Consider the following 26,774-nt stretch of genomic DNA (forward strand, 5'->3'; position numbering starts at 1 on the left):
AGAGAGAGAGAGAGAGAGAGAGAGAGAGAGAGAGAGACTATAGAATAGGTGCTCCAGAGAGATTTTCTACTGGTAATGATAAATTTTATTAAAAGAGAGGAAGATACAAATAATACAATGGATAGCAGCTATTGCCAAAGACTGTTGTGGATGCATTTCTTTCTTGTGTAGCAGATTTTCTATGTTGTTAGACTCCCCTCTTCTCTTTCTGCACTTTTCTCTACCAACTTTTCTTTTTCTTCATTTTCTTTCTCCACCTGATTTGAAAATAGAAAGGGAATTCATATTTATTAGTCTCCTTCCACTGATAGACAATTCACTTTCTAGGATAAAATGGTAAATTCAATAGAGCTATTGCATCTTTTTTTTTCTTTTTTTTTTGGCACCATTTAAAAATTGGCAGTGACTTATCCACCTTACATATCAGATTGATTTACAGCTATACACACCATCCAGATTGTGGATCTCATTGTTGATGGAGCACTTCTAAAATCAGACATTTCTAAATCACATTGATCAAGCAATCCTAACCATCCAATTAATGGATATCATATGGATAGATGGTCAAAAATAGAAGTGAGTGGTCCAAATTTGGAAGGACAAATCTGATGGTTATCTTCTCAGTGAAGATTTTTTATTATGCACTTGTGATCCATCCACAGATTTGGATGGTCTGGATTGCCATACAAGCATGCCATGTGTATGTCTAAAGTCTCACCACCATTTTCTAAATGGTGCAAAACTAACACGTGACTCCCCTTGCTCAAGACCTGACAGATGACTTTTTTCTTTTCTTTTCTTTTTTTCTTTTTAAATTTATGGGCAGTGAAAATTGTAATGATGGAGAAATTCTAAGTATCGCATGATAGCTTATTCTGAAATGAAAATGAGATAGTGCCCATATCTGATGATCAGGATTCCTCTGTTGGGATGGTTGTGATCATGCAGCCATCAGAGGTTATGCTAGCTTTTGCGTAATTTCTTATGTCTGTAATTTCTTGTTGCTTATATATGGCAAGATTCTGGTAGGCTGATTCTTTAGTACATGCTCTGTTTTTTGGATGCAGGGGACCCTTGAAAAACAAGATGAACCAACATGTCTTTACGCATGAAAAAGCTACTAGCTGCAGGGGACCCTTGAATATGCATTTTTTTGGTTGGATGTCCCTCTCGAAGCTTTGGCAAGGCGGATTGCTGCTGTAGGGACTGATTCTCGTCCTCTTTTGCGCCAAGAATCTGGCGATGCTTACACAAAGGTGTCTATATATATCCTTCCATTCTAAATATGTTTGTTTTGTTGCACTGGTTAGGTATAACAGATCTGAATTTCACTGAGTTTTGAAGAGACCAAATGTCCAGATCATGTCCTAGCAGATGCTGCTCATGCTATTTGCTAGTGGCTGGTTAGTGAATGGTAGATCCGAATTGATGAATTATACACTAAATGGCAAGAGTATGTTTTGCCACAAAGCATTAATATATGACCTAGTTATTGCATTGACCACCCTTTCTCTAAACTTCTGTGCAGGCTTTTGCGCGTCTCACCATGCTATTTGGCGAAAGGGGGAGAAGCCTATGCCAATGCTGATGCCACAGTCTCCCTTCAATGTATGTTTTCTAACTTGTGGACTGATTGCGATGTTCTTCTCTTGTTTTCTCAAGTTATGGTCATAAGATTGACAGTTGATTGAACCCAAATGTAAATGCAAGGATGATGTTTGTAGATTCAAGATGTGCTTGGAAGCTCCTGCGTTTAGTGGCAGATGGGAATTGCTGGACGTGCTCTGCCAAAATCCCAACTGAGATAACAACTTCCTGTTCCTATCCCAACTGAGATTGGATCCCACTTAAATATGATTTCCATTTTATGCTCTACTGCTGAAGGTTGTTCCAAATGTTCCCTAACCAATCCCATTAAGGTTCCACTAAAGTCACAGAACCAATCCCATTAAGGTTCTTCCAAATGTTCCCTAACCAATCATTTTAAACATTAAACAAGGCAATGGTACTTATGCACATGGTGCAATGGTCTTTTAATTACCACCCATTCTTCTCTCTTGAATCGCCCATGTTTCCATATGTCAATTTATACTCTAATTATCAGCTTCCCACCTGGAGATTAAATTCGAAACTATACTTTGTCAAGGACTGGGGGCTTCCCAACCCAAAATCCAAGAACCCATGGCTTAGAGATGAGCTAATTCTCAAGCATAACAGCATCTACTACGCCTCCATTGTAAGTTACTTTTTCTTTAACATGCCCATTTTAGCTTCTATCTTTTCAATCCAATTCCAAGAACAGAATTTCTGATGAAAAGAAAATGAGTTTTGCAGGCTTTGAATTTCGTCCTAAGACTCGCATGGGTCGAGACTGTGATGCACCTCAATGTTGGGAGGGTTGAGTACCGGCTGCTTGATTTCTTTTTGGCTTCATTGGAGATAATCCAATGTGGCCATTGGAATTTTTACAAGTAATTACAACACTGCCCATTTTATTACAAGAAGAATGGCAATAGAAGACAACACTTCATATTATACCTGCATCACTGTCATTGTATTTATAGCACATGGAATATCTCAAGGCCCGGTTTATACATCTACCAATCTGTGAATGATTTCATCCTTAAATTGCCATAGATGGGGCATTCAAACTATTAGACAGGCTGCAACATACCTTGTATAGCTAGCATACCTTATATAGTTGGTTTTCCCATAGGTAGATGATTCTGATTTTATTTCCTTCCTTGTATAGATGCTGTAATCTCTATATATTCAACCCCTTTGGGTTGTCTCAAATACACAAAAGCATTCAGCTCCTCTCAGTTTACATGGTATCAGAGCCTCACTGATCCAAATCCGGCACCACCTGTCAGATCCGACCACCCCTGCGTCGTCCGGCCACCCCTGCTGCGTCGTCCGGCCACCCCTGCGTCGTCCGGCCACCCCTGCTGCGTCGTCCGACCGTCCCCTGTTGAAGATCCGACCACCCCTGCGCGTCCGACCGTCCCTGCTGCGTCGTCCGGCCACCCCTACGTCGTCCGGCCACCCCTGCTGCGTCGTCCGACCGTCCTCTGTTGAAGATCCGACCACCCCCTGCCTGTCCGACCACCCCTGCTCGTCCAGCGTCGCCCCTCTGATCGTCCGACCACCTCTGATCGTCCAGATCTGTTGCTCCTCTGCTCATCCAGATCTGTTGCTCATCCAGATCTGTTCCAGCAACCTCTGCTCATCCAGATCTGTTGCTTGTCCAGAGCTGTTGCTCCCATCCAGACCTATTGCTGTTGCTGTTCCTATTTCGCCAAGATCCTATTCAGCCAAGATCCAGATACTACTACGCGTTGGATATCTCCTGCTGTACGGTACACCTAAAACATTCTTCTGCTACAACTCTTTGCGTGCTTTATATTAATTCCGCTCAATGGACAAGAACTCATCACGTACAGAGGCCCCAAGGTGTAGTTTTGATGGTACCAACTATTCACTATAGGCCATCCATTTTCAGAACTTTCTGAAGGATCGTGGTTTGTGGGGACTAATTGATGGATTTGTTACTATTCCCACTTCCACGGATGCTGATAAATTGGCTGATTGGGAAATGAATAATGGACGGATTATTACCTGGATTCTCGATTCGGTCGATCGATCCATTGTTGTTGGCCTCACACCTCATCGCACGGCTAAGGCAATGTGGGACCATCTTCAGACAATTTATCAACAAAGTTATGCGGCCCGGTCATATCGTCTGGAACAGGATCTCGTAAATCTTACTCAGGGGGATGACAGTTTTCAATCATTTTATTCTAAAATTGTCACAATTTGGACTGAGATGGCCATGATGGATCCAATATTTCCTAATGACTTTAGGATTTTTCAAACTATGCGCGAAAGTGCGCAAGTTCGCTAATTTCTTATGAAACTGCGTCCGGAATTCGAGCATTGTCGAGCTGCTCTCTTGAACCGTAGCCCTACTCCTTCGTTGAATTCAGTTATTAATGACCTATTGGCTGAGGAACAACGACTGAAAGTTCTATCACTTCATTCGACTCCGGGATCATCTGATACGGTGCTTGCTGTGTCCACCACTGCACCAACACGTGGCTCCTCTTCTTTAACCTGTCGTGGCTGCAACAAGGTGGGTCATGTTGTTGCTCAATGCAAAGAATGGTGCGCTTATTGTCGACGAACTGGTCATGGTATTCAAGACTGCCGTACACGTGCATATGCATCTTCTTCCGTTCGTGGACGTGGTGGTCGTGGTCGTGGCCATGGTCGTGCTCTTTCTGCTACTGCTGCCACTATTTCTTCCGAGCCGACTGTTACTGATTCTACATCTACTGTTTCTGCTGAAGGTCTTTCATCTCCGTTGACTCCTGCGATGCTCCAACAAATCGTTCAAGCCCTTTCTGCGGCCGGTATGTCAGGTATATCCCCATCTTCTACATGGTTCTTCGATTCGGATGCTTCTAATCATATGACCGGTGCTGTATCCCATCCTCGTGACATTCGTCCCTACACCGGCAATCAGGCTATTTCTACTGCGGATGGCACTAGACTCCCTATTCAGTCAGTTGGATCATTGACTTTCTCTCCTTCTGCTCATCGCCAGTTCACCCTTCGTGATGTGTTTCACATCCCTAACCTCTCCTCCAATTTAATTTCAGTTGGTCAACTCACATCAAATAACTGCTTAGTCATATTTCTTCCCAACTGTTGTTTTGTGCAGGATCTGGTGACGGGGAAGGTACTTGGGAGGGGTAGGCGGCATGGTCGTCTGTACGTGCTGGATTTTGATCCATCTGTCACTCCGGCTCGTTGTTTCTTTTCTCCTTCTTCATCAGATATTTCTTCAGCAAATAAATTGTGGAAACTATGGCACTTTCGCCTGGGTCATCCACATTCCGATCGGTTACTTCAGTTAATTTCGTCTGGCATGTTAGGGAATATTTCTCTTAATAAAAATGATTTGGATTATTCTTGTTCTTCCTGTTGTCTTTCAAAAAGTAAGTGTGTTCCATTTTCCCTAAGTACTACAAAATCAACTTCTATGTTTGAACTTGTGCATACGGATGTCTGGGGTCCTTCACCAATCATGTCTCTCTCTGGGTTACGATACTATGTTATATTCATTGATGATTTCACACGCTACACTTGGATTTACTTTCTGCAATCGAAGTCACAGGTTTTTGAAAAATTCAAGTTATTTCACTGTATGGTGAAGACTCAATTTCGGGTTTCAGTTCAAACTCTCCGCTCTGACTTAGGGAGGGAATATCTCTCAACTGTTTTTCGTACATTTCTTCAAGGGCATGGAATTATTCATCAAACCACCTGTTCTGATACTCCACAACAGAACGGGGTGGCTGAAAGAAAAAATCGTCATATTGTTGAAACTGCCAACACCCTGATGACAGCTATGAGTGTTCCTCGTTCTTTCTGGGCTGAAGCAATGTTACATTCCGTTTACTTAATTAACCGGATGCCAACCAAAGTTCTGAACAGTAAATCTCCTTACTCTGTTCTCACTGGCTTACCCCCTGCATATTCCACATTTCGTGTTTTTGGTTGTATCTGTTATGTTCACCTGGCTTCACGTGAACGTAACAAACTATCTCCAAAATCAGTCAAATGTATGTACTTGGGATTTGGGGAGACTCAGAAGGGTTTTCGATGTTATGATCCGGTTTCTCGTCGTGTTCGGGTTTCACGACATGTTGTTTTTCTTGAGCACATTGCTTTTCATTCATCTCTTCCTCCTCCGCACACTCCCAACTCTCCTGGTCTAACTGCCTTTCCAGAAATTCCGTTTGCCTCAAGTACTCTTCCTCGTCCGTTGCAGGTTTACTCACGTCGACCACGTACAGATCCACCACCTATTACTCAACCCGAACCTACTGTACCCGTTGCTGATCCCGAACCTTCATCGATCCGTCGTTCCGCTCGTGAACATCGAGCGCCTGATCGGTTGATATGCTCTATGTCTGCCATGAATGCTACTCTGGATACCGTTTCTATTTCTACTTCATACTCTCAGGCAGCCACTCATGATTGTTGGAAGAAAGCTATGGCAGAAGAACTTGTAGCATTGGAAGATAATCATACGTGGGACATTGTCACTCGACCTGCTGACCAACAGCTAATTGGTAGCAAATGGATTTATTCGGTCAAACTCAAGTCTGATGGATCATTGGATCGATACAAGGCTCGACTTGTCGCTCAGGGATACAAACAGGAATACGGAATTGATTATGATGAGACTTTCGCTCCCGTGGCTAAAATGAAAACTGTTCGTACTCTTCTGGCTATATCTTCTATTCGCTCATGGCCACTCGCTCAGATGGATGTGAAAAATGCCTTTCTTCATGGAGATCTTCAAGAAACCGTATATTTGAAACCTCCTCCTGGCTCCTTAATCCCTGACAATAAAGTATATCGCCTAAAGAAAGCCTTGTACGGCCTCAAACAGGCATCTCGGGCATGGTTCCAACGCTTTCACGATGTTGTTACGGGTGCTGGCTTTACTCAAAGTGGTCATGACCCATCCTTATTTTTGCGCATTACTGCTCATGGAATTGTCATTGTTCTAGTCTATGTTGACGACCTCCTACTGACTGGTAGCGATATTGCTGGCATCTCGGCTTTAAAGGAAGTTCTGCAATCCTCCTTCAAGATGAAAGACCTCGGCCATCTCACATACTTTCTTGGGCTTGAAATTTCACGTTCTAAACGTGGGATCCTGGTCAGCCAGCATAAATATGCCAAGGATCTTCTCGCTTTGGCATCATTGACAGATCAGAAAACAGTTCAGACTCCCTTAGAACTTAACATTCATTATGGCCGCGACGATGGTGACCTACTTGCACAGCCCGACTTATACCGTCGTTTGGTTGGGAGTCTGGTTTACTTAACGATGACTCGCCCTGATATTGCCTATGCTGTCCAAGTCGTCAGTCAATTTGTTTCTGCTCCTCGGACTCTTCATATGACTGCGGTGTTACGCATCATACGGTACCTACGTGGAACTCTAGATCGATCACTGTTCTTCTCCTCCACGGCGACTCTGGACCTTTGTGCTTTTTCGGATGTTGATTGGGCTGGTTGAGCTCTTACACGAAGATCTACCACTGGCTACTGTGTTTTTCTCGGCACTTCTCTCATCTCTTGGAAGTGTAAGAAGCAGGCCACTGTTTCCAAATCAAGCACAGAAGCTGAGTATCGAGCGATGTCTGCTGCGTGTAGTGAGCTTGTTTGGTTACGTGGACTTCTTTCTGACTTGGGCATTCCTGTGCAGAATCCTACTCCACTCCATGTTGATAATCTCAGTGCCATTCAGATTGCCTCTAACCCGGTTTTTCATGAACGGACGAAGCACATTGAAGTTGACTGTCACTTTATCCGTGAGAAATTTCAGTCTGGGCTCATTTCTCTACCACATGTTGCATCCCATGATCAGATTGCAGACATTTTTACCAAGTCCCTAACTTCTGCACATCACTCATTTCTCGTTGGCAAACTATTACTTATCGATGACCCGCATTAGTTTGAGGGGGGATGTTAGACAGGCTGCAACATACCTTGTATAGCTAGCATATCTTATATAGTTGGTTTTCCCATAGGTAGATGATTCTGATTTTATTTCCTTCCTTGTATAGATGTTGTAATCTCTATATATTCAACCCCTTTGGGTTGTCTCAAATACACAAAAGCATTCAGCTCCTCTCAGTTTACACAAACAACCATAAAAACATGGGTGGGATGGTTGTCTTATTAGGTGTGTTTGGTTAGATACCTTGTCAGATAGGATTAAGTTTATAGATCATGTAATCTGTAGTTCTTCTTCTCTTTTCCTTTTTGGAGAATAGGATAGGTAATGTAGCATAGCTAATAGCATATTTCCTTTGAATAACGAAAGAGCAGTGGCTTTTCTCGCGGTGCTTCTATATATCGTGGAGTCACAAGGTATGGTCCCCTAGATACTCTTTATTTATTTTTTTGTCATACTGCTTCCCCTAGATCTATAAATCCATGTGTTGATTCTTCATCTCCTCTGCATACTTTTGCATCCGTTGTTTCAGTAGAAAATTGCTTCATTTATTGATCTTCCTAGCATGAGCTTTGAGGTGAAAACTATTTTTTTGATAGATGCGTTTCACGTTATAGTCTTTGTTCCACCAATCTCAGCTAGAGCTTCATAGCATGGTTCATAAGTTTGATCCCTTGATTGTTGGTGCAAATTTGTGCATCTCCTTTGTAAATTCAAAAATTTTGAAAAAAAAATAACATATTGAAGTTATTTCTGTTGTACTTGAGAAGGACACCTACCTGCAAATATCCCATTACATTTAAAATGCACCTTCTCCATGAAGCTGCTTTCAAATGCTTAACATGATTAAATGATTAAGTACTGCCAGCTGACATTTTGTGGTGTCTTCTCAATTAGCCATCAGTAGTTGGTGTGTCTGATTACCAGAGAAAATGTTAAGAAAATGTCTGACTAATGTTTTTTTGTTTCTTGCAAGGCATTCTCGTCACTCATTATGAGATTACTTGTACATTTAATTGAGATGGTGCATTGCTGGAACTAGGTCATGCTCACAATTCTAACATACATGGAATTGGGTGAAGTGCAATACTTGCGACTACTTCCACAACTAAATGTGACTTGCTCTCTGAGTTTTCACAAGGTGGGAAGATAAATATATCTTGATGTTTGTCATATTTATAACTATTCATGAATTCCATTAACATGTGTCAGTAGGTTTTGGGGCTTAACCAGATCATCTATCTGAGCTTTGGGAATCATGTGATGTTGATCTCATTACCATTTGCCGTGAGAGGACATAGCCATAGATCTCAATGCAATCAAACCATGGGGTTCCAATCATGGTAATATTTGGACAAGTACTAATCTGGATTTTTCTTGCTTGGGGCTCCAAAGTGTACCGATGCATTAAATTTCCAATCATTTGGAAATTGTTATAGAATAATAATCACTGCAAGTTTCATTAATGTGGCAATTGGATATAAATTCACTCTTTTCAATGTACTAAGATTCTTCAAATTTTCATCAAATGGTGTGGTTGTTGCCTGCAAAATGGTTCCATCAAATGGCAGACAGTCATGAAGTAAGTTGGTTTCCATTAAAATTAAATGGTTTCAAGGAATTTCATAGCTATATGATTTAGTCTTCATTCACATGTCCCTCTGATGGTCCAGAGGATTGCAATCATTAATTTCATGGAAAATATATGCCTTTAATATCTATCAAGCAATTTCTGTGCATTATGGAGTTTATATGCAAAGCAGGTGGTCATTTATTTCACCATGCTTACTCTTAAAAAATAACTATAAAAAAACCTTGCTTTAAAAATCAGGGGTAACGATATCGAAAAAGCTACGGATTATCGGTAACCATAGGTACTATAGCTACGGATCCAATTCGTATCCATATTTTTAACAGCGATCGCTACGGCATCGGTGGCTACGGATGTACTACAAACTATAACCGTAGCTTTATTTAGCTACGAATTTTATCCGTAGTATTTTCCTGTTGTCCTCTTAGTTCAGTAAAAACTTACGATTTACCGCCGGTAAAAGCTGCTGGCCGCAGTAAAACCTTTATTGGAGGTTTTTGGACCTTTGCCAGCGGTTTTGACCACCAGGAAAGGTCAACTTTGTTGTAGTGAGAGTTGGTAGTTTGGAGTCTTTTACTTCAAGATTTCTTAGTTTCTTTATCAAAAACAAGTTGTTTATGGCATGAAAAGTAGAAAAAGTGACAAATAGGATTTTCTTAGGTTTTGCATTTATCACATATGGAAATCTTCTGTTGACTTTTTAGCATTACATGGTGATTTACATACCGTAGTACAATGCAGAAAATTTATAGCCGCGCGTGTGAATTATAGACATGACTGACTGATTGAAATGAACTTTTTTTCTTCTTCTAGAGGTTTAAGCAGTAGTTGCTCCCTTTAGCATGCATTGCTCAATACTATAACATTGGCTGCTCCATTACACTGCCATGTATTGCTTTGTCCTAAGCTCCACTTATCTACCTCATGATGTGATTTTATGGTATCATCTAAGAAGGTATGAGGGAGTGGTAACTAATGTGAGGGCCAAGAGTGTAGAAACAAGTATACAAGATGTTGAGATAAGTGGCAAGACAAGGAAGGATAGAATTAGAAATGAACAAATTCAAGGGAACTTAGGAGTAGCCCCATTATGTAATAAGAAGAGGCAAAGCAAACTTAGATGGTTTGACCATGTGTGTTAGTGACTAAGGCCAATTGCAAGCTTGACATGGAAAAGACTTGTGATTACACTGATTGGAAGTTCCTGGACTATACACTTCATCAGCTGGGTTGCGGTAATAAATGGAGAAAGTGGATTCATGGCAGACTCCTGAGAATCATGGGAGATATTTCTATAAATGTCATATTAGAGCAGTAAGTGATTACATATTCTTTAATTTATTTGAATGTGGCATACTGGCATTATTAAGGTTGTCTAAAGCATTTATGATATCATCACAACAACATGGGTGCATTCATTTGGTGTCACGAGGCTACATCCGAGGCATTGGCTACTCATCGTATCAATACTTCTCAATCAGCTACTAGTCATGCATCTACTTTGCAGACACTACAAAGGAAGACAATACAAGACTCGAAAACATAAATGAGTGAAGAGGAAGAAGAAGGGTCAAGCAACTATTGTGTGGATAATAACCTTGATGGTATAGGGTGGATGTTGTATGGAGCATGTAGGTGTTGTGTTATTCTGTTTATAATTCTTATCTTCTTCTTTTTTTCTTTTTAGTCTCCAGCATTACAGATTTCTTCTTGCATTGATTTGTGGTTGAACTTGGTAATATTATAGTATTAACGTGGATGGATGGTAGAAAGACGAATATGACTAACTGATTTTTTGTGTTTAAACAAGATATCATTATGGTAGGCCCTCCTCGAAGCAGGAATCTTAGCCATCAAAGACCTAGAAACCGAAAGAAGACTAAAAGTAATCTTCCCTAAAGGATCTAGAGGAAAAGACGACAACCTAGATGACATACACTCAGAAGCAACAGAAACTCCAAAAAGAGAAAACCTCCCCAGCACCGAAGATGACGTATCAATGTAGATGGTTTGGTAGAACGACAGTTACTATACTAGTAATTGAATTTTAGTTTATAATATTTAAATCTTATAATCTCTCAATGAGTATTTAATTCATAGCTTGTCAAATCCCAAATATTACACAAGCAATAACTCTCTCATCTAGTAAGCTTCTTGACTGATTAAGGGTTTATTTTCTCGATTTCAGCTATATAGCTTGAATAGAAGTTGAAAACTGAGTTGGTCGCGTACAACAAGCAAAACCAAACTGACTATTCAATTAACAATTGTGTCCCATATGTCAAGCAAAACTAACAGATGTTGAATCTGGATTCTTAGATATCATCCTAATATTTGAGATTGCCTTTATAGTGTGCATAAACTAAACTGACTATTCTTTATGCAATTGTGGTGTGCATAAACTAAACTGACTATTTTGGACATTTGTATTTTATGCAAAATCTCAGAAATTTTGTTTTTCTTGTTATTTGGACAAGTGGAGAGTTATTACCTGTATAATTTTTGGGATCTGACAAGTTAGGAATCAAATGCTCATTGAGAGATTATAAGATTAAAATATTATTAACTAACATTCAATTATTAGTAACTGTCTTTCTACCAAACCACCAACATTGATATTATAATGATATCATGTTTAAACACAAAAATTTGCTAAAATTCAGTTAGTAATATTTGTCTTTCTACCATTCCATCCACATTGATACTATAATATTACCCAGTTCAACCACAAATCAATGCAAGAAGAAATATGTAATGCTAAAGGCTAAAGAGAAAAAGATACGATAATAAACAAAATAACACAATACCCACATGCTCCATACAATATCCACCTTATACGATTAAAGTTATTATCCGCACGGTATTTGCTTAACCATTCTTCATCTTCATATGTTTGTATTGTCAACTCTCATACTGTCCTCCTAATAGTGTCTGTGAAGTAGATGCATGACTGGTAGCTGACTGAGAAGTACAAATATGATGAAGAGCAACCAATGCCTTGGGTGTAGCCTCGTGGCACCAAATGAATGCACCTCTGTGTTGTTGTAATGATATCGGAAATGTTTTAAACAACCTCAATAATGCCACATTCAAACAAATTGAAGAATATGTAATCACTTACTGCTTTAAAATGACATTTGTAGAAATATCTCCCATGATTCTTAGAAGTCTTTACCACAAACTCATCCATCGGCCCTCCTCCACGAGCATTGCTGTTATGAAATACCTCATTTCCTTTAACTGAATATGTCAATGTTCATCCATCCCATTACATAAGTAGACCAAACACAAATTCATAGAGTATGCATATCTTGCAAAAATATAAAGAGAATATGTCAACATCTATCAATCCCATTACATAAGTAGACCAAACACACAACTGTGAAGTATGTATATCTTGAAAAAAAAAAGTTGTCCAAGTTCATCAGACATTACAAACCAAATCAAAAGCCAACCACACATAAATACAAATAAAAAAGTTTCCCAACTCATTTACAAGCATAAAAGTTTGAAAGATCTGTACTGTTGACTATCATTTACAACCCATCCCAAACCATTTGTAACCACTACTTTGCTCCTAGGTGAAGCCCACACCAACTGCATACATGTGGATATGATTTGCGATATGAATAAAAAATGAAATGAAGATGAAAAAAATAAGTATTACAAAAAGCATACCTACATTTCACTGATTGATTGGTTCTTTGCAAATACGTTTGTTATGTCCAAAGCTTTTGCATCAACTTCATGTAACGGTATTTCTCGAGGACGGTTGGGACTCACCATCACTTGGTATCTTCAGCTTCCTTGACCAACCAAGAGGACGGCAAGAAGTAGTCACAAACACAACATCGTCAACCTCCGACCAATCCCTTTGGTCTGGCATTGTGTGGATAGGTTCTGCATATGGTCTCTTGTACATTGCAACCGTATAGTACAGTGCACAATAATCTTCCACATTGCCTCTCATCATCCAAATTATGACAATGACATGTTTACAGGGTAAACCTATAACCTAAAATCGACAACCACTGCAAGTCTTATTCCTCAGATTTACTACTACATGTCCATCCTAGTCACAGCATTAGGAATGAGTACATACGTCCAGCTTGCTGCATTAGTCTTTCTGAGCAACATAGTACTCATTATTTTTTATCTAGTCACATTCATTGCATCAACAATAGGCTTCAATCAAACTTCAGATATGTGGTTGTTGAAACACTCCTTGATTTTGTTTGTAAAATAATCCATATTAATGCATCTTTTCAGCGAGATTTTCCCGATGATAATAACCCAAGAAAAATGTCAAAATCTGAAAATTTCCCAAGAAAATCCCATGCTGTGAAATTTCCAAGAACGAGATTATCACTATGCATACAATCAACATGGTAGAAATATTTGAAGGGAAATTAACCAAATTGCACTTACGTTACTTCATATGCAATCTAAGGGCTACTTCATTATCATTAATACTAGGAAACATATTGTTAATTATTTTTTTTTCCATTTTCATCTTGATTAAGCTGAATGTTCGCAATTCAACTCACTTGAGAATCCAAACACCGCTTAAGACCCTCTACAAGTGTTGATGAGTAATGAGTCCAGAGTAGACATTTCTTGATGCTCGTCTTCCTCAAAACATCAAAAACACATCTGAGAACATTTCAGGATTTGAAGTGCTACAAGAATATTTCAATGCACTTACAGATGGCCTGTTTCTATGGTAAAAAGAAGACAGAAACTGGAAGGCATTCTGACCTTTTACACATCTACATGGAAAGAACTGCATAAGGAAGTACAAAAATCTTGCCAGGGTGCAGATAAAAATGGCAGAAATTCGACCATGGCAGGAACTGATTAAGAAACATCCTGGTAGTATTTCATGTACTCTGGAGATGAGGACACGACCCAACCATCCTCACCTTGTGCCTGTCCCTTGCTGCTTCATCCATTGGTTACTGAGCTCTTTCTTTCTATTTTCAAGCTTGCTATTTTGAGAGCCGTCTTTCATTGTCCCGATTCATTTTTCCTCTCTTCATCCTTTGACACTAACATATTCTGAAGATGTTTTTGCAGCAACAATCTTAGTTTGTAATTAGATGCCAAACTTCTGTCCAGATTCTCTTTCTGATCTAAAAGCTCAGCCTTCCTTGCCTCAGCTGCAGCTATCTCCAAATTGTTCATATATCCATCGTGGCCTTGAAGTTCTTGAAGTTTTGATTTGAGCTGAAATAAGCATCATCTAGATCCGGTTAGTTGCTTCTTACAGCACAGAGCATATAGCGATCAGCAAATGGATTTAATAATTCTCTTGGGTTGATCCATGCTTCAGAGATAGCAAATATATGGAAAAGATATTGTAATTGTTTAAATCCATGGTAAGGGAGAAAAAAGAGAAGGGAAAAGAGAGAAGTAAAAGAGGTTGCACAAGAGGAGCTTTGGTAAGTGCACACGTGTACAATAAAGCTCATCTACATGCCAAACATATGCCAGCATGACACTTGAATGGGAGATCTAATCCATCCATTGCCATCGCTTAACGGATAAAAGCTACTATAAGGATACTATAAGGATAATAGAACACACACCTAAAGCTCTCATATTAACTTAATCCTAATCACCATTGCACTGCAGGAGTACAAAGATAAGTGAGTCAAACACCCACATTCTTTACAACAATCCTCTTGTCACCATGACATTGGTATGTCTGAAGTGAGGATTCAAACAAAACTCAACATGGAGAATAAATCAATCATCAAACAAGATGTGATTATATTATATTATATTTTACTAAATGGATGAAGTTGTGCTTTACAGAAAGTAAACCAATATGGGAATTATTGCAATCCTCCGTGATCTTTATGTAGGAGATAAACCAGACCTGGTTTCAAGTAACATATAATAGGAAATATAAGAGGTTTTCTAGTCCCACATGCACCCATTCACAATCACCTCTCAGCACAGCCACACATCCGAACCAGGACATCCGAGCTTTATATCATGTGAGACCCACTGTGTAGATCATATGAAAACAATGGAGTTGCAAAAGAAAAAATGTTGTAGGTTTTTCTAGGGAGACTGTTTTTCCTACATGTGCATCAACGTACCTGATAGTTTAACATACTGAAGTTTTGGCCAGCTAATATACAGTGGGTCCATCCTGATACATGGTTCTCATATCAGGCAGACGTACCCAGCCGGCACATGAGTTGTGCAGATAGGTGCATGTGGGGCTAGCAAAACTCATTTATATTGTTCTATGGAAAGGGGGGGTATATGACTTTTAAAGAAGTGAAAAGGACATTCAAGATTCCACTTGAGGTCAATAGTAAGAAAATGGGACCCAAGAAGAAGAAGATGAAGGTGGTGCTGGATCATGTCTTCAATTTGGCAGCAATTAATAAAATCCAGATTCCTCATGGTTATGTGTAGCTTCTCTGCCTCAAAACTAACTAATAGATCTGTGCATATAGAAATCAAACCTATCACTTTCCTGCTCTCTCACACAATCAAAGGAATAATGTGTATTAAACTGATTTTGGATTAGGGAAATACTTCTATCTGTGCAATTGTGGAAGAATAGTTCTGATTTTTTAAGAAGCCCTTTCTCCTACTTCCAAACACGAAAAAGTTCCAGCTAAAGTCCAGAAGCAAGTATCTTTATGCTCCAACACTATTCATCCTTCATTGATGCTAATTTGAGGAATTATCAGATTGCTTTGAACATTTCTAGTTGCTACTCGAAAATAAAAATAAAAATACCAACATGTGAAAATAAAGCATTCTTTGGACAACTGAAAAGGGAAAACATCTTGCTTAGAACGAAATCCTCACTTGTCAAATACAACTCAATCATGTTTGGTTGATATTTGGGATGGATGGCAACTGCCGACTATAAAAAGCGAGTCCATCTTTATGCTTTCTGAAACAAACTGTATGCAGTTTGAGGCTAAACTTTTAGTAATAAAAAATAATAATCATTAAAATGTTGATCACAAACGCATGTATTATGTGCCTCAAATATGCGGAGTCAGCAAACCATCTCTTCATCTGTTGCGGTTTTTGCTTCAACGATATGGAGAAGAAGACCTTGGCCCCATTTGATGTATGGTGGATCATGCCTTACTCAATTGAGGCCTTAATCCAAGCTTGGAATTGAGGGATTCAGGGTACAAGGACGAAAACTTTGGGCCATTTGGCTAGTTTTCAAAAGGGCAATAGAGAGGGTGATTTCTTGGGCTTTTGGGAATACACATTTTAAGACTTGTAAAACAGAAGATGATGTGGTTCTCCATGGGTTCTATCCTCTAAGCAGTGGGATGTGGAATGATCCATCATTATCCACTTCCTTTCAAAAGTTTTTCTTTTTATTTGGTGTTCATAAATCTTTTTAAGTTGCTATTACGAAAAAGTAGAAATTGACTAGCATACCCATGTTCTAAAGGCAAATGACCATTCAAATTCTCAAGTGATAGCATTGATAGTTTGAAGAACAACCCATGCAAATTGAACAGGGCTGAAAATGTTAAAAAACAGAAAAGAATAGGAAGAAAAAAAGGAACTTGTTTGGCAAAATCATAAAACAAACGAGATGCCGGGTCTCTTTTTCAATACAATAGGCGGGCCCAGTAACTAGGACATGTTTAGACCCCAAATGGGATTTCACATCACAAAAATAAGTAAATGGATAGAGAATGATGAAAAACCCATCTAACCAACATGCAAACTATGATCATATCAACCCTGCAAATGAGTCTGACACTGCCCATTTTGGTGCTCACATGAGCGTTATTTTTTTCCCTAGGGGTCATTTGATTGTCTGGAATGTTGTCGCTATGGAAATGAAATCCACAAGTACATGCAAATTCTTGTGTTTGGGCCCCTGGAAATACTTGGAATTGGCTTCCTGTAGGAGCCATTTCCACCAAACAAGACGTTTTGAAATTCCTTGGGAGGAGATAGCTTGCAAATTCCATGGTAGTGGATTCCCTGCAACAATTATACTCTCCTGTGAAACTGCACAATATAATTCCTAGCAATTGTTTCCCGGTACCAAAACACAGTTTCTGCATTCCACAGAATTGCATTCCTAGTACACAAACATGACAAACAGAATCAGTTCTGCAGGGATTTTATTTCCTGGAAACGAATTCTTTAGGCCCTTTTAAATTCCTCAAATCCAAACAACACCTAAACGAATTTGCACATCATTTCTCATATAAAAATTTTCTCTACATGAGTTACAAATGTTGAATATTAAACTTCATAGCTTTTCTACATGAGAAAAGCTAAGAAAAATAATATAGAAGTTCTTTTAACCATCACATGGAGTATTTGAATGAGGCAAACATCTCCCAACTAACCTAATTAAGATGCATTTCTAATGCAGATGAAGATAACAAAGACCAAACAAAAATTCCCACTAATTGAGTTTGGAAATTACCTCACTTACATCATTTCTCAACTTCTGCACTTCCAAGCTAGACAGCGAAACACATCTTCCCACCTCATTCTTGAATTCCTCCATTTCCAATACCTTCATCTCATAAAACCTCTCCCTCTCCTTCTCACATTCCTCAAGCTCGCCGATCTCACTCTTCAAATCCCTAATCCACCAAATCACCCCCAAATTCTCAACAATCTCAGTCCAAAACAGAAACCCGCAGATGAAGGAAAAGGCTCACCTAATCTGCTGAGCTACACTCAGGTATTCAGCATCGACAGTCTCGATTTCGGATTTCTTGGCCAGGATCTGGAAGCTCAGCACCACGTTCCTCTGCTCCAGGAGGAGGCAGCGTTGCTCCATCCGTCGGAGGTTCGAGAGCTTCGCCGATAAGAGCAGAGATTTCTTGCTTTGAAGCTCTTTCTCGACCTGCCATGAACGAGAAGAGGAGTAAAATTTAGGGTTTTGGAAGATGGGAAGATGAGATCTGAAATTAGGGTTTCTGCACTTTTAAGAGAGAGAGCCTCTGGTTTCTGGTCTCTTCCATTTGCTGAAGCCTTTCTTGGAAAGCAGATGGGAGCGCCATTGTCGAGAAATGTGGGCCTGAGATTTTTTGAAACGGAAAAGTCGGGTAACTTTATATAGCGCCAATTTGGCGGGAAAATCGGTTTGAGAACTCAGATCGGCGGTTGGCCGCTGAGAAGTTCGGACTCGTGACTCAGACCGCGCGCGCGCCTGCGCTTGTCAACCTGCAGCGGTCGGCAATGAAAACCATCAGGTCCACCCGATCGTATGCGTGGGGTTTTCCAAACTTAGGCGATTTTCAGAGAGTTGCCCATCCGTGGTGGGACCTTCTGAATGAATGGCACTGATCACTTGTTGTAATAGCACGTGGCTTTTTTTCACAACCGATAATGTATCTTTCTATCTCTGCTGTATGTAACGCGATGGACAGTTTTACCCCCCTCGGTCAGTTTTGCAGACCGGAGAACCTAGACTGTTTCAAGTGCATGTTGAAACATTTTAAGGCCTGTTTGGATCTGTGAAACATGAAAATGAGGTTTAACCGTTAGTTTTTATATTTTTTGGAAATTTCATTTTCAATTACCTCTGATTTTTGTAAAAAATTAAGGGAAAAGTGAACAAATCATCCTCCTTTCTCCTTAAAGTACCCTACATGGTAGTCACATGTGTCATAGTCCATTTTTTAAGTCTCACGTTTTTAACCTTTTATCTTCAAGTACCTCACGTATGCCAAAATATTAATATTTATTTTAAAACATCACATATGCGCTGGGGTTATACTCTGAATAAATAATATTACTAGACATTAATCAATAACATAATGCATTTTCTAAGTTGATTCTCAAACTCAACTCGATTTCTTACCATATTTAGAAAGGTAGATTAGGGCTGATTTTGGTCCCTACTAGGGTTGGACTGCCCGACTTAACCTGAGTGACCCAACCCTAAAGGGCCGTGGCTGGGCTATTAAATTTGGCCCAAGGTTGGGTTGGAGGTTGAAACTTAGGCCCAATGGGCGAGGGGCAACAATGAATAGCCTGGCCCAATGCCATAGTGTACTCTCTCTCTCTCTCTCTCTCTCTCTCTCTCTCTCTCTCTCTCTCTCTCTCTATATATATATATATATATATATAGAGTCAATATATTAATAGGTATAATAATATGAATGACTTTGATACCCTAGCAAAGTTTTGTAGATGATACACAAGTACTCATAAACTATTCAGATTATGAATCCCAATTTAAATTGGTGAATTATGCATTGATGCATTCATTTAGGCCATGCATGCAGTTGATAATTGGGTGGGGCATATGCTTGGCTGATAAAAGATCTTACTTGACACATGTGCTACCAAAAAAACTTAATACTTTCAAAGAATCCAATGCCTTGCGAACATTTACTTGCCATAGTACGTATTGTTATCCTGGCCCTGGCCCTCTAGAGAAGAGGCTGGGGCGGGGCCTAATTGGGCTTGGACAGAGCCAAAGCTAGGGCTTAGGACTCTAGGGTTAGGCTATTGCCAACCTCGCATTGGCCCAGCTCATTGTTTAGGTACCCATTGACAGCCGTATTGTGTGTGTAGGAATGATCCCCATTATTTTTATTAGGGTTATCAATTACGTGAGCTAAGGTTGTTCAAGGTCCAACCTAGAAAATAAAAGTTAGGCCCAAAGCCCACCCAAGCTTAAGGGCTGAATCGATATGCCCAAACTCAAGTACCAACCAGCCTATTCACTCACTGTTGTGCAAGATCCAGTCTATCTATTAGGCATGCCCCATCATGCATGTACCATGGATATAAAATAGGTAAATTTCATCAAATATTGGGCCACAGTTACATGATGAGAGGAAACATGTGAATTATAATATACATGATGTATTAACAATAAAATGCTTGCCTACCTGGCGTTGGATAAATGCCGATGTTACTATCTCTAATGTGGGAAAACGACTTCATGTGCATGAAATCCACTCCACCTGTCAAGTACATTACCCATTATTTGGCCTTGATCCCAAAAAACATGCGGATTCAACACTCATGTGGGCCATTCAAAAATAATAATAATACCCTAAACCTCTAAAACTCACGTGATGTGGCTCACTGATTTTTGAAATACCATGAGTTTTGGGTAATTCTTTCAGCCCGAGTCATATCAAATGAAAGGATTGGATGGCAAATAAACACCCATATATAAAAATACTAACACATGTTCCATCCTCACCATTTCCTATATTGTGGCCTACCTGATCAGTTTTGGATTACCATGATTTTATTATTATTTTTATTTTTAAGTTCAATGATCAATGGAGGGAGCATGGCCTGTGGAGGGTCCTTACTCATGGACTCGGTGGTAGACTGACGAGAGTTTCAACATGAGGTTGTTCCAGTACTCATTACGGTGAAATCTCGCTATGGCCTGTGTTAATTGTGATACTCACATGCGTTCAGAGCACTATTATCCACGGTGCTTCAACTTGCATAGGTCTACTAAGACTTTTCAACCAATCAATCTGAATTGTTCATTAAAATACATTTTATGCGCGACCATGCAAAAATCACACTGGTCCGATGATCTAATCCATCTTTATTTTCTGTAATTAAGCCATCCTTTTTTAAAGCCATATGGATGGGATACTTGTTATTGTTGCGCAGCACCCCAACAGCGCAAGTGAACCGAGATTCAATATCCGGTCTCACCCACAAATGATAAACAAGAAGAAATATAATTTAGAAGTATAATCAAAGCATACCAACAAACTAAAAGACAGAATATACGTGAAAAAACCCCCAACAAGGATAAAAAATCACGGGTGCAAACTTCCACTATGAAGAAAAATGAGATTACAAGCAATGTACTCACCTTAGACGTATAGAAAACCCTTAGCATTGCTTTAAAAAACTCTTTTTCCATACCCTAGAATAACCTTAGGACCCCTATTTATAGTTTACGCAACTCCCTTCCGCACCTGGGCGAAAACCGCTTCAAATTTACGTATTCCACACCAAATCCGGACTAGGATCTGCGTGGCCTCGACTAGTCGAGCAAGGGCCTCGACCAGTCGAGCACCCCACTCGACTGGTCGAGCACCGCGAAATTTCAAAACATTAGCTCGCTGGACTTTGAGTCGAGTGGCCCACTCGAACAGTCGAGCAGCGCGGTGAAAGGCCTCCATTTTTCAACGGGCACATTGGTGTGCTAGCTCCACACCTCGAGAATCTCCCACTTGGAGACACAAACCTTCGTTTTCTATATCTGGAGACAAACCATCTCCCCATCTTCAAGCCTGAAGACCAAGCAAAATTGAACAGAGCTTCAGCTTCTCCCATGTGACCGCCTTGGTTAACATATCCACAAGATTTTCACTTGTATGAATCTTCTCTAGAGCAATCAATCCATTTTTCAGTAATGACCATATGAACTAATATCTGATGTCAATATGATTGGTCCTTAAATGAAAGGTTGAATTCTTAGTCAAATGTATTGCACTCTAATTGTTACTGTACAGCCTGCAATTACTTGCTTCTTTCCCAGCTCTTCCATGAAACCTTGCATCCATACCATCTCCTTACACACTTCTGTAGCTGCAATATATTCTGCTTCCGTTGTATTGATAAATACTATCTTTTGTAATTAAGAGACCCAACTGACTGCAGCACTACCCAGAGTAAAGACATACCCTATAATGCTTCTTCTGATGTCGATATCTCCTACCAAATCTGAATCTATATAGCCTTGTAGCTTGATTTCCGATCCTCCATAATATAGTCCTACATTCACAGTGCCTACAAGGTATCTAAAGATTCACTTCACAGCTTCCCAATGTTCCTTCCCGGGGTTATTCATGAATCTACTAACAACTCCTACTGTTTGAGTAATATCTGACCTTATGCTCACCACAGCATACATGAGACCCCCAATAGCTGACGCGTATGAGACTTTAGTCATATAGTCTCATTTCTCCAGCATCTTTGCACCTTGCTCCTTAGAAAGCTTGAAGTGGTTGACTAATGGAGTGCTAACCGGCTTAGCACCTCTTATACTGAATCGATCAAGTATCTTGGTTATATACTCTACCTGTGACAAAACTAGTTTCTTATTTTCCCTGTCACGCTTTATCGTCCTACCTAGAATTTATTTTGCAGCTCCTAAATCTTTCATGGCAAATTCTTTAGACAGATCTCTTTTAAGATCTGAGATGTCCTTCATACTTAATTCAGTTACAAGCATATCATCAACGTATAGAAGAAGGATGATGTACGACGTATCAAACTTCTTCAAATAGTAACAGTGGTCTGCATGACATCTCCTAAAATCATTTCCCGACATGAAACTATCAAACTTCTTGTACCACTGTCTCAGGGCTTGCTTCAGGCCATATAGAGTTTTCTTCAATATACATACCTTGTGTCTCCTTTTCTAGTGTCAGGTGTCCTATCGGCAAATGCATATATATATATATATATATATATATATATCTACTTTAAGGTCCCCATGAAGAAAGGCTATCTTAACATCTAGCCGCTCTAAATGTAAATCCTCTATAGCCACTATACTCAAGACTATATGAATCGTAGACATTTTCACCACTGGTGAAAATATTTCAGTGAAGTTGATACCTGCCTTTTGTTGGAACCATTTTATAACCAATCTGACCTTGTATCGTTTTGAACCATCATGCTCCTCCTTCAGTCTGTAAGACAACTTGTTATGAAGAGCATTATTACCCTTATGTAGAATGACTAGCTCTCACATACAATTGGACTCAAGAGAGTCCATCTTATCATCCATGGCCTACTCCCACTTAACCCATGTATTTAACTATAATGCCTCTTCAAAACACTTTGATTCACCATTATCTGTCAGCAGTAGATAATGTAAGGAGGGTGAGTCTTGGACCTTGGGTCTCCTCTCCCGAGTATACCTCCTCACAACCGGTGTCTGCGGCACTGCCTCATTATGCTCATGTGCTTGCTTATCCTGTGGCACTGTAACACCCGTGTTCGGTAACTCTTCCAACTCTACGAATTCTTTCTCATCGGCCTTATTTTGGTGTACACTGTCCTTATGCATCACTTTTTCATTGAAGAATACATCTTTACTTTTGATGATTTTTCGATTCTCTGTATCCCAAAAATAATAGTCAAAATTATGCTGCCCGTAACCTATAAATGTGCACTTCCTGGACTTCGCATCCAGCTTGTTTTTGTGATTTACATCAATGTAAACATATGAAGTGCAATTGAACACTTTGAGATGTACAAGGTTCACTTCTTTTCCAGTCTACATTTCTTCTGCCCACCATCCAATGGTGCTGAGGGACTTCTATTGATGAGATATGTAGTAGTATTCACAGTATTTGCCTAAAATGTCTTAGACAACCCTGCATGTAACCTCATGCTCCTGGCGCGCTCAAGGATAGTCCTGTTAATGCGCTTAGCCACACCATTCTACTGTGATGTCCTTGGAATCATTTTTTGATGTTTGATTCTGTTTGTTTCACAATACTCCTCAAAATTCTTATCACAGTACTCTCTCTTATTATCTAATCTAAGATATTTTACTTACCATTACTTTCCACTTCTTAAATACATCAAATATATCAGATTTGTGCTTTAAGAAATAAACCCATGGTTTTTTACTAACATCATCAATAAAAGAAACAAAATAACATGAACCATCAAGAGATGATACCTGTGCCGGTCCCTACACATCAGTGTGTACAAGCTCCAACAGATGCGTCTTTATAGCGTGTCATGTTTTCTTAAAGCTTATCCTCTTCTGCTTGTCATACACGCAGTCCTCGCAGAATTCCAAGTTAATAACCTTTAGCCCTGATACATTCCCTTTTAACAATAGCACTTTTATCCATTTCTCACTCATATGTCCCAACCTCTGATGTCATAACTGCCCATTCACTCCAGTTGATATGACTGCAAGTGGACTATACGATCTGAAAGTCACGTATAAAGTACATTTCTTCTTGCTTCGAGATATCACCAAGGCACCTTTTGTGATCTTTAAGATATCACTAGTGAATGTCGTCACATATCCAGTATCGGCCAACTGCTCCACTAAGATCAAGTTTCGTCTCAAACTTGGTACATGTCTAACGTCCTTCAATTTCAAAATCATTCCATCTTTCTAACTTATATGAACGTTTCCCTTTCCAACAATACTGCATGGCTCATCATCACCTAGGTAGACTCTCCCGAAGTCACTTGATACATAATCACGCAGAACTTCCTTACATGAAGTTGCATGAAATAAAGCACCCAAGTATATGAACCAAGACTCATTCTTCCATCAAGAGACAAGATCAACGCCTCTATGTCACTCTCCTTAGATTGATTCACTGAATCCTTCCCTTCTTGAGAGCTTCCTTCTTATTTTTTAAGCGCCCTACAATCGTGTTTCATGTGTCTCTTATTCCGACAATGCCAACACCTGTCTTTGTCTTTAGGTCCCTCGGACTTCTTCGTCGACTTAGAACGTCCGTGTTTATTGCATCTTTTATTCAGCGATCTTCCTCTTCCTTCAACGTTTAGATCATTCCCCGGATCCCTTAAAACTTCAGATGTCTTTCTTCTAGATTCTTCACTGAAAATTAGACCGGCCACATCATCGAATTTCAGTTTTGTTGACCTTGAAGAATTGCTCATGGCAATCACCAAACCATCCCAACTGTTTGGCAAACTGGACAAGATTAATAACGCCGTAACCTCGTCCTCAAAAGTGATGCTAACGGATTCCAATTGGCTCGTGATTGTATTAAACTCATTTAGATGTTCAATCACGCTCCCGCCATCTGACATCTTCATATTGAATAGCTATTTCATAAGATGAACCTTGTTGGACGCTGATGGTTTCTCATACATCGTAGCTAGATTTCGCATTAATTCTTTTGTGGTATTCATCTTGAATATATTGAAAGCGACGCTCTTAAACAAAAAGAGTCGGATCGTTCTTAAAGCCTTCCGATTCAATAAAGACCATTCATCATCTATCATCTTTTCTGGTTTCTTCTCTTTTCTTCCTAGAGGAATATAGAGGTCCTTCTGATACATATAATCCTCCATTTGCATCTTCCAAAAGACAATGTTTGAACCATCAAACTTCTCAATTATAGTCTTCCTTTCTTTCGTCATCGCTCCACTTGAACTAAACCAATAGCTTTGATACCAGTTGATGCGCAGCACGCCAACAACACAAATGAACTGAGATCCAATCTTCGGTCTCACCCACAAACAATAAACAAGAAGAAATATAATCTAGAAGTATAATCAAAGCATACCAACAAACCACAAGACAGAATATACGTGAAAAAACCCCAATAAGGGTAAAAAACCATGGGTGCAAACTTCCATTATGAAGAAAAACGAGATTACAAGTAATGTACTCACCTTAGACGTATAGAAAACCCTTAGTCTTGCTTTAGAAAACCCTTTTTCCATACCCTAGAATAACACTAAGACCCCTTTTTATAGTTTAGGCAACTCCCTTCCGCACCTTCGCGAAAACTACCTCAAATTTATGCAATTTGCACCTAATCCGGACTAGGATCTGCATAGCCTTGACTAGTCGAGCAAAGGCCTCGACTGGTCGATCGGCCCACTCGACCGGTCGAGCGCCGTGGAATTCCAAAACATTAGTTCGCTGGACTTTAAGTCGAGCACTACTCGACCGGTTGAGTGGCCCACTTGACCATTCGAGCAGTCTACTCAACCGGTCGAGCAGCGCGGTGAAAGGCCTCCGTTTTTCAATAGGCGCATTGGTGTGCTGGCTCCACACCTCAACAGCTATTGCCTGGAAAAAAAAGAAAAAGAAAAAGTATTTTTAAAAAAAATATATATAAGCAGCTCATGATGGTCCGTACCAAATACATAGATCAAATTGCTGCCTCCAACTATTTTGCATAAATGATCTTGAACGTCCATGTTTAAGGCCACTGAACATATGGTTACTATTTATAAAATCGGTGAGATGTTTTCATGGTAGCCCATTAAATGTGTAGTGGACAGATGAATAGCCTAGATCAATGGCTTGGATGTCTCAATGCAACTAGAAGCACTGTAACTTATCACACTCTTAGAGCATATCTCTGCATCATATATTATGAAAAATAACCTCCCAAGAATCTATAGGAAAAGAATTTTCTTTCCACGGCTGAAACAGCATTGATGTGATGGCCCTTGTAAACCAGAAGACTGTTTCGATAAGTGATATGCATAAAGCATTGGAAAGGAAATAATGATTCTTGAGAAACCTTGTTCCTGAAAGGCATTAGAATAGTAAATGCTATTTTCAATATTCTCCATGTTTGGTTCTAATCAATAACATTTTTTCTCAAGAAATTTGGATATGTTTTCGAATCAGTTGACAAAATACTATTTCTTGAGTTTAATATCCTCTCCGTTCATCTGGTCTGAGTTCTCGTATACTCATTGTATAGCCCAAAATTCACCCAATCCAAAACTCAGGTGGGCTACACCACGTGAAACAATATAAAACCATCCTAAAACCTCTAAGTTTACATGGTGAGGCACTTCTAGTTTTGGATGAGGCTGATTTTTTGAGTTTTTATTCATCCCAACAAGGGTAACTGTATGAATGGGTTGGATGGAACATAGAAAACATGGTGGACCCCACACAAACCCATGAAAGGCATTTTCTTC

At 39.6% G+C, this 26,774-nt stretch overlaps 1 protein-coding gene and 1 long non-coding RNA gene across 3 annotated transcripts; one reads left to right on the top strand and one right to left on the bottom strand.

Annotated features, from left to right (window-relative positions):
• The first annotated feature begins 697 nt into the window (after positions 1–697).
• Positions 698–2,437, top strand: LOC131238719 (uncharacterized). Its single transcript, XR_009168029.1, has 3 exons — positions 698–957; positions 1,068–2,236; positions 2,335–2,437. It is a non-coding gene; the product is annotated as an uncharacterized LOC131238719 (long non-coding RNA).
• Positions 2,438–13,738: 11,301 nt separating this feature from the next.
• LOC131240859 (uncharacterized) lies at positions 13,739–18,556 on the bottom strand. Of its 2 annotated transcripts, none has more exons than XM_058239362.1 (4): positions 18,083–18,556; positions 17,816–18,003; positions 17,584–17,737; positions 13,739–14,357 (listed from the first exon to the last, which is right to left on the bottom strand). In XM_058239362.1, the coding sequence occupies exons 1-4, from the start codon at positions 18,158–18,160 to the stop codon at positions 14,139–14,141; spliced, it is 639 nt and encodes a 212-aa protein (XP_058095345.1). In that variant the 5' UTR covers positions 18,161–18,556; the 3' UTR covers positions 13,739–14,138. The 2 variants fall into 2 exon arrangements, with proteins under 2 accessions (XP_058095345.1, XP_058095344.1); XM_058239361.1 differs by having other exon boundaries at positions 17,575–17,737; positions 18,083–18,542.
• Positions 18,557–26,774: the final 8,218 nt, after the last annotated feature.

This window comes from Magnolia sinica, chromosome 3 (assembly GCF_029962835.1).
Source record: "Magnolia sinica isolate HGM2019 chromosome 3, MsV1, whole genome shotgun sequence".
In the NCBI taxonomy this organism is placed as follows: Eukaryota; Viridiplantae; Streptophyta; class Magnoliopsida; order Magnoliales; family Magnoliaceae; genus Magnolia; species Magnolia sinica.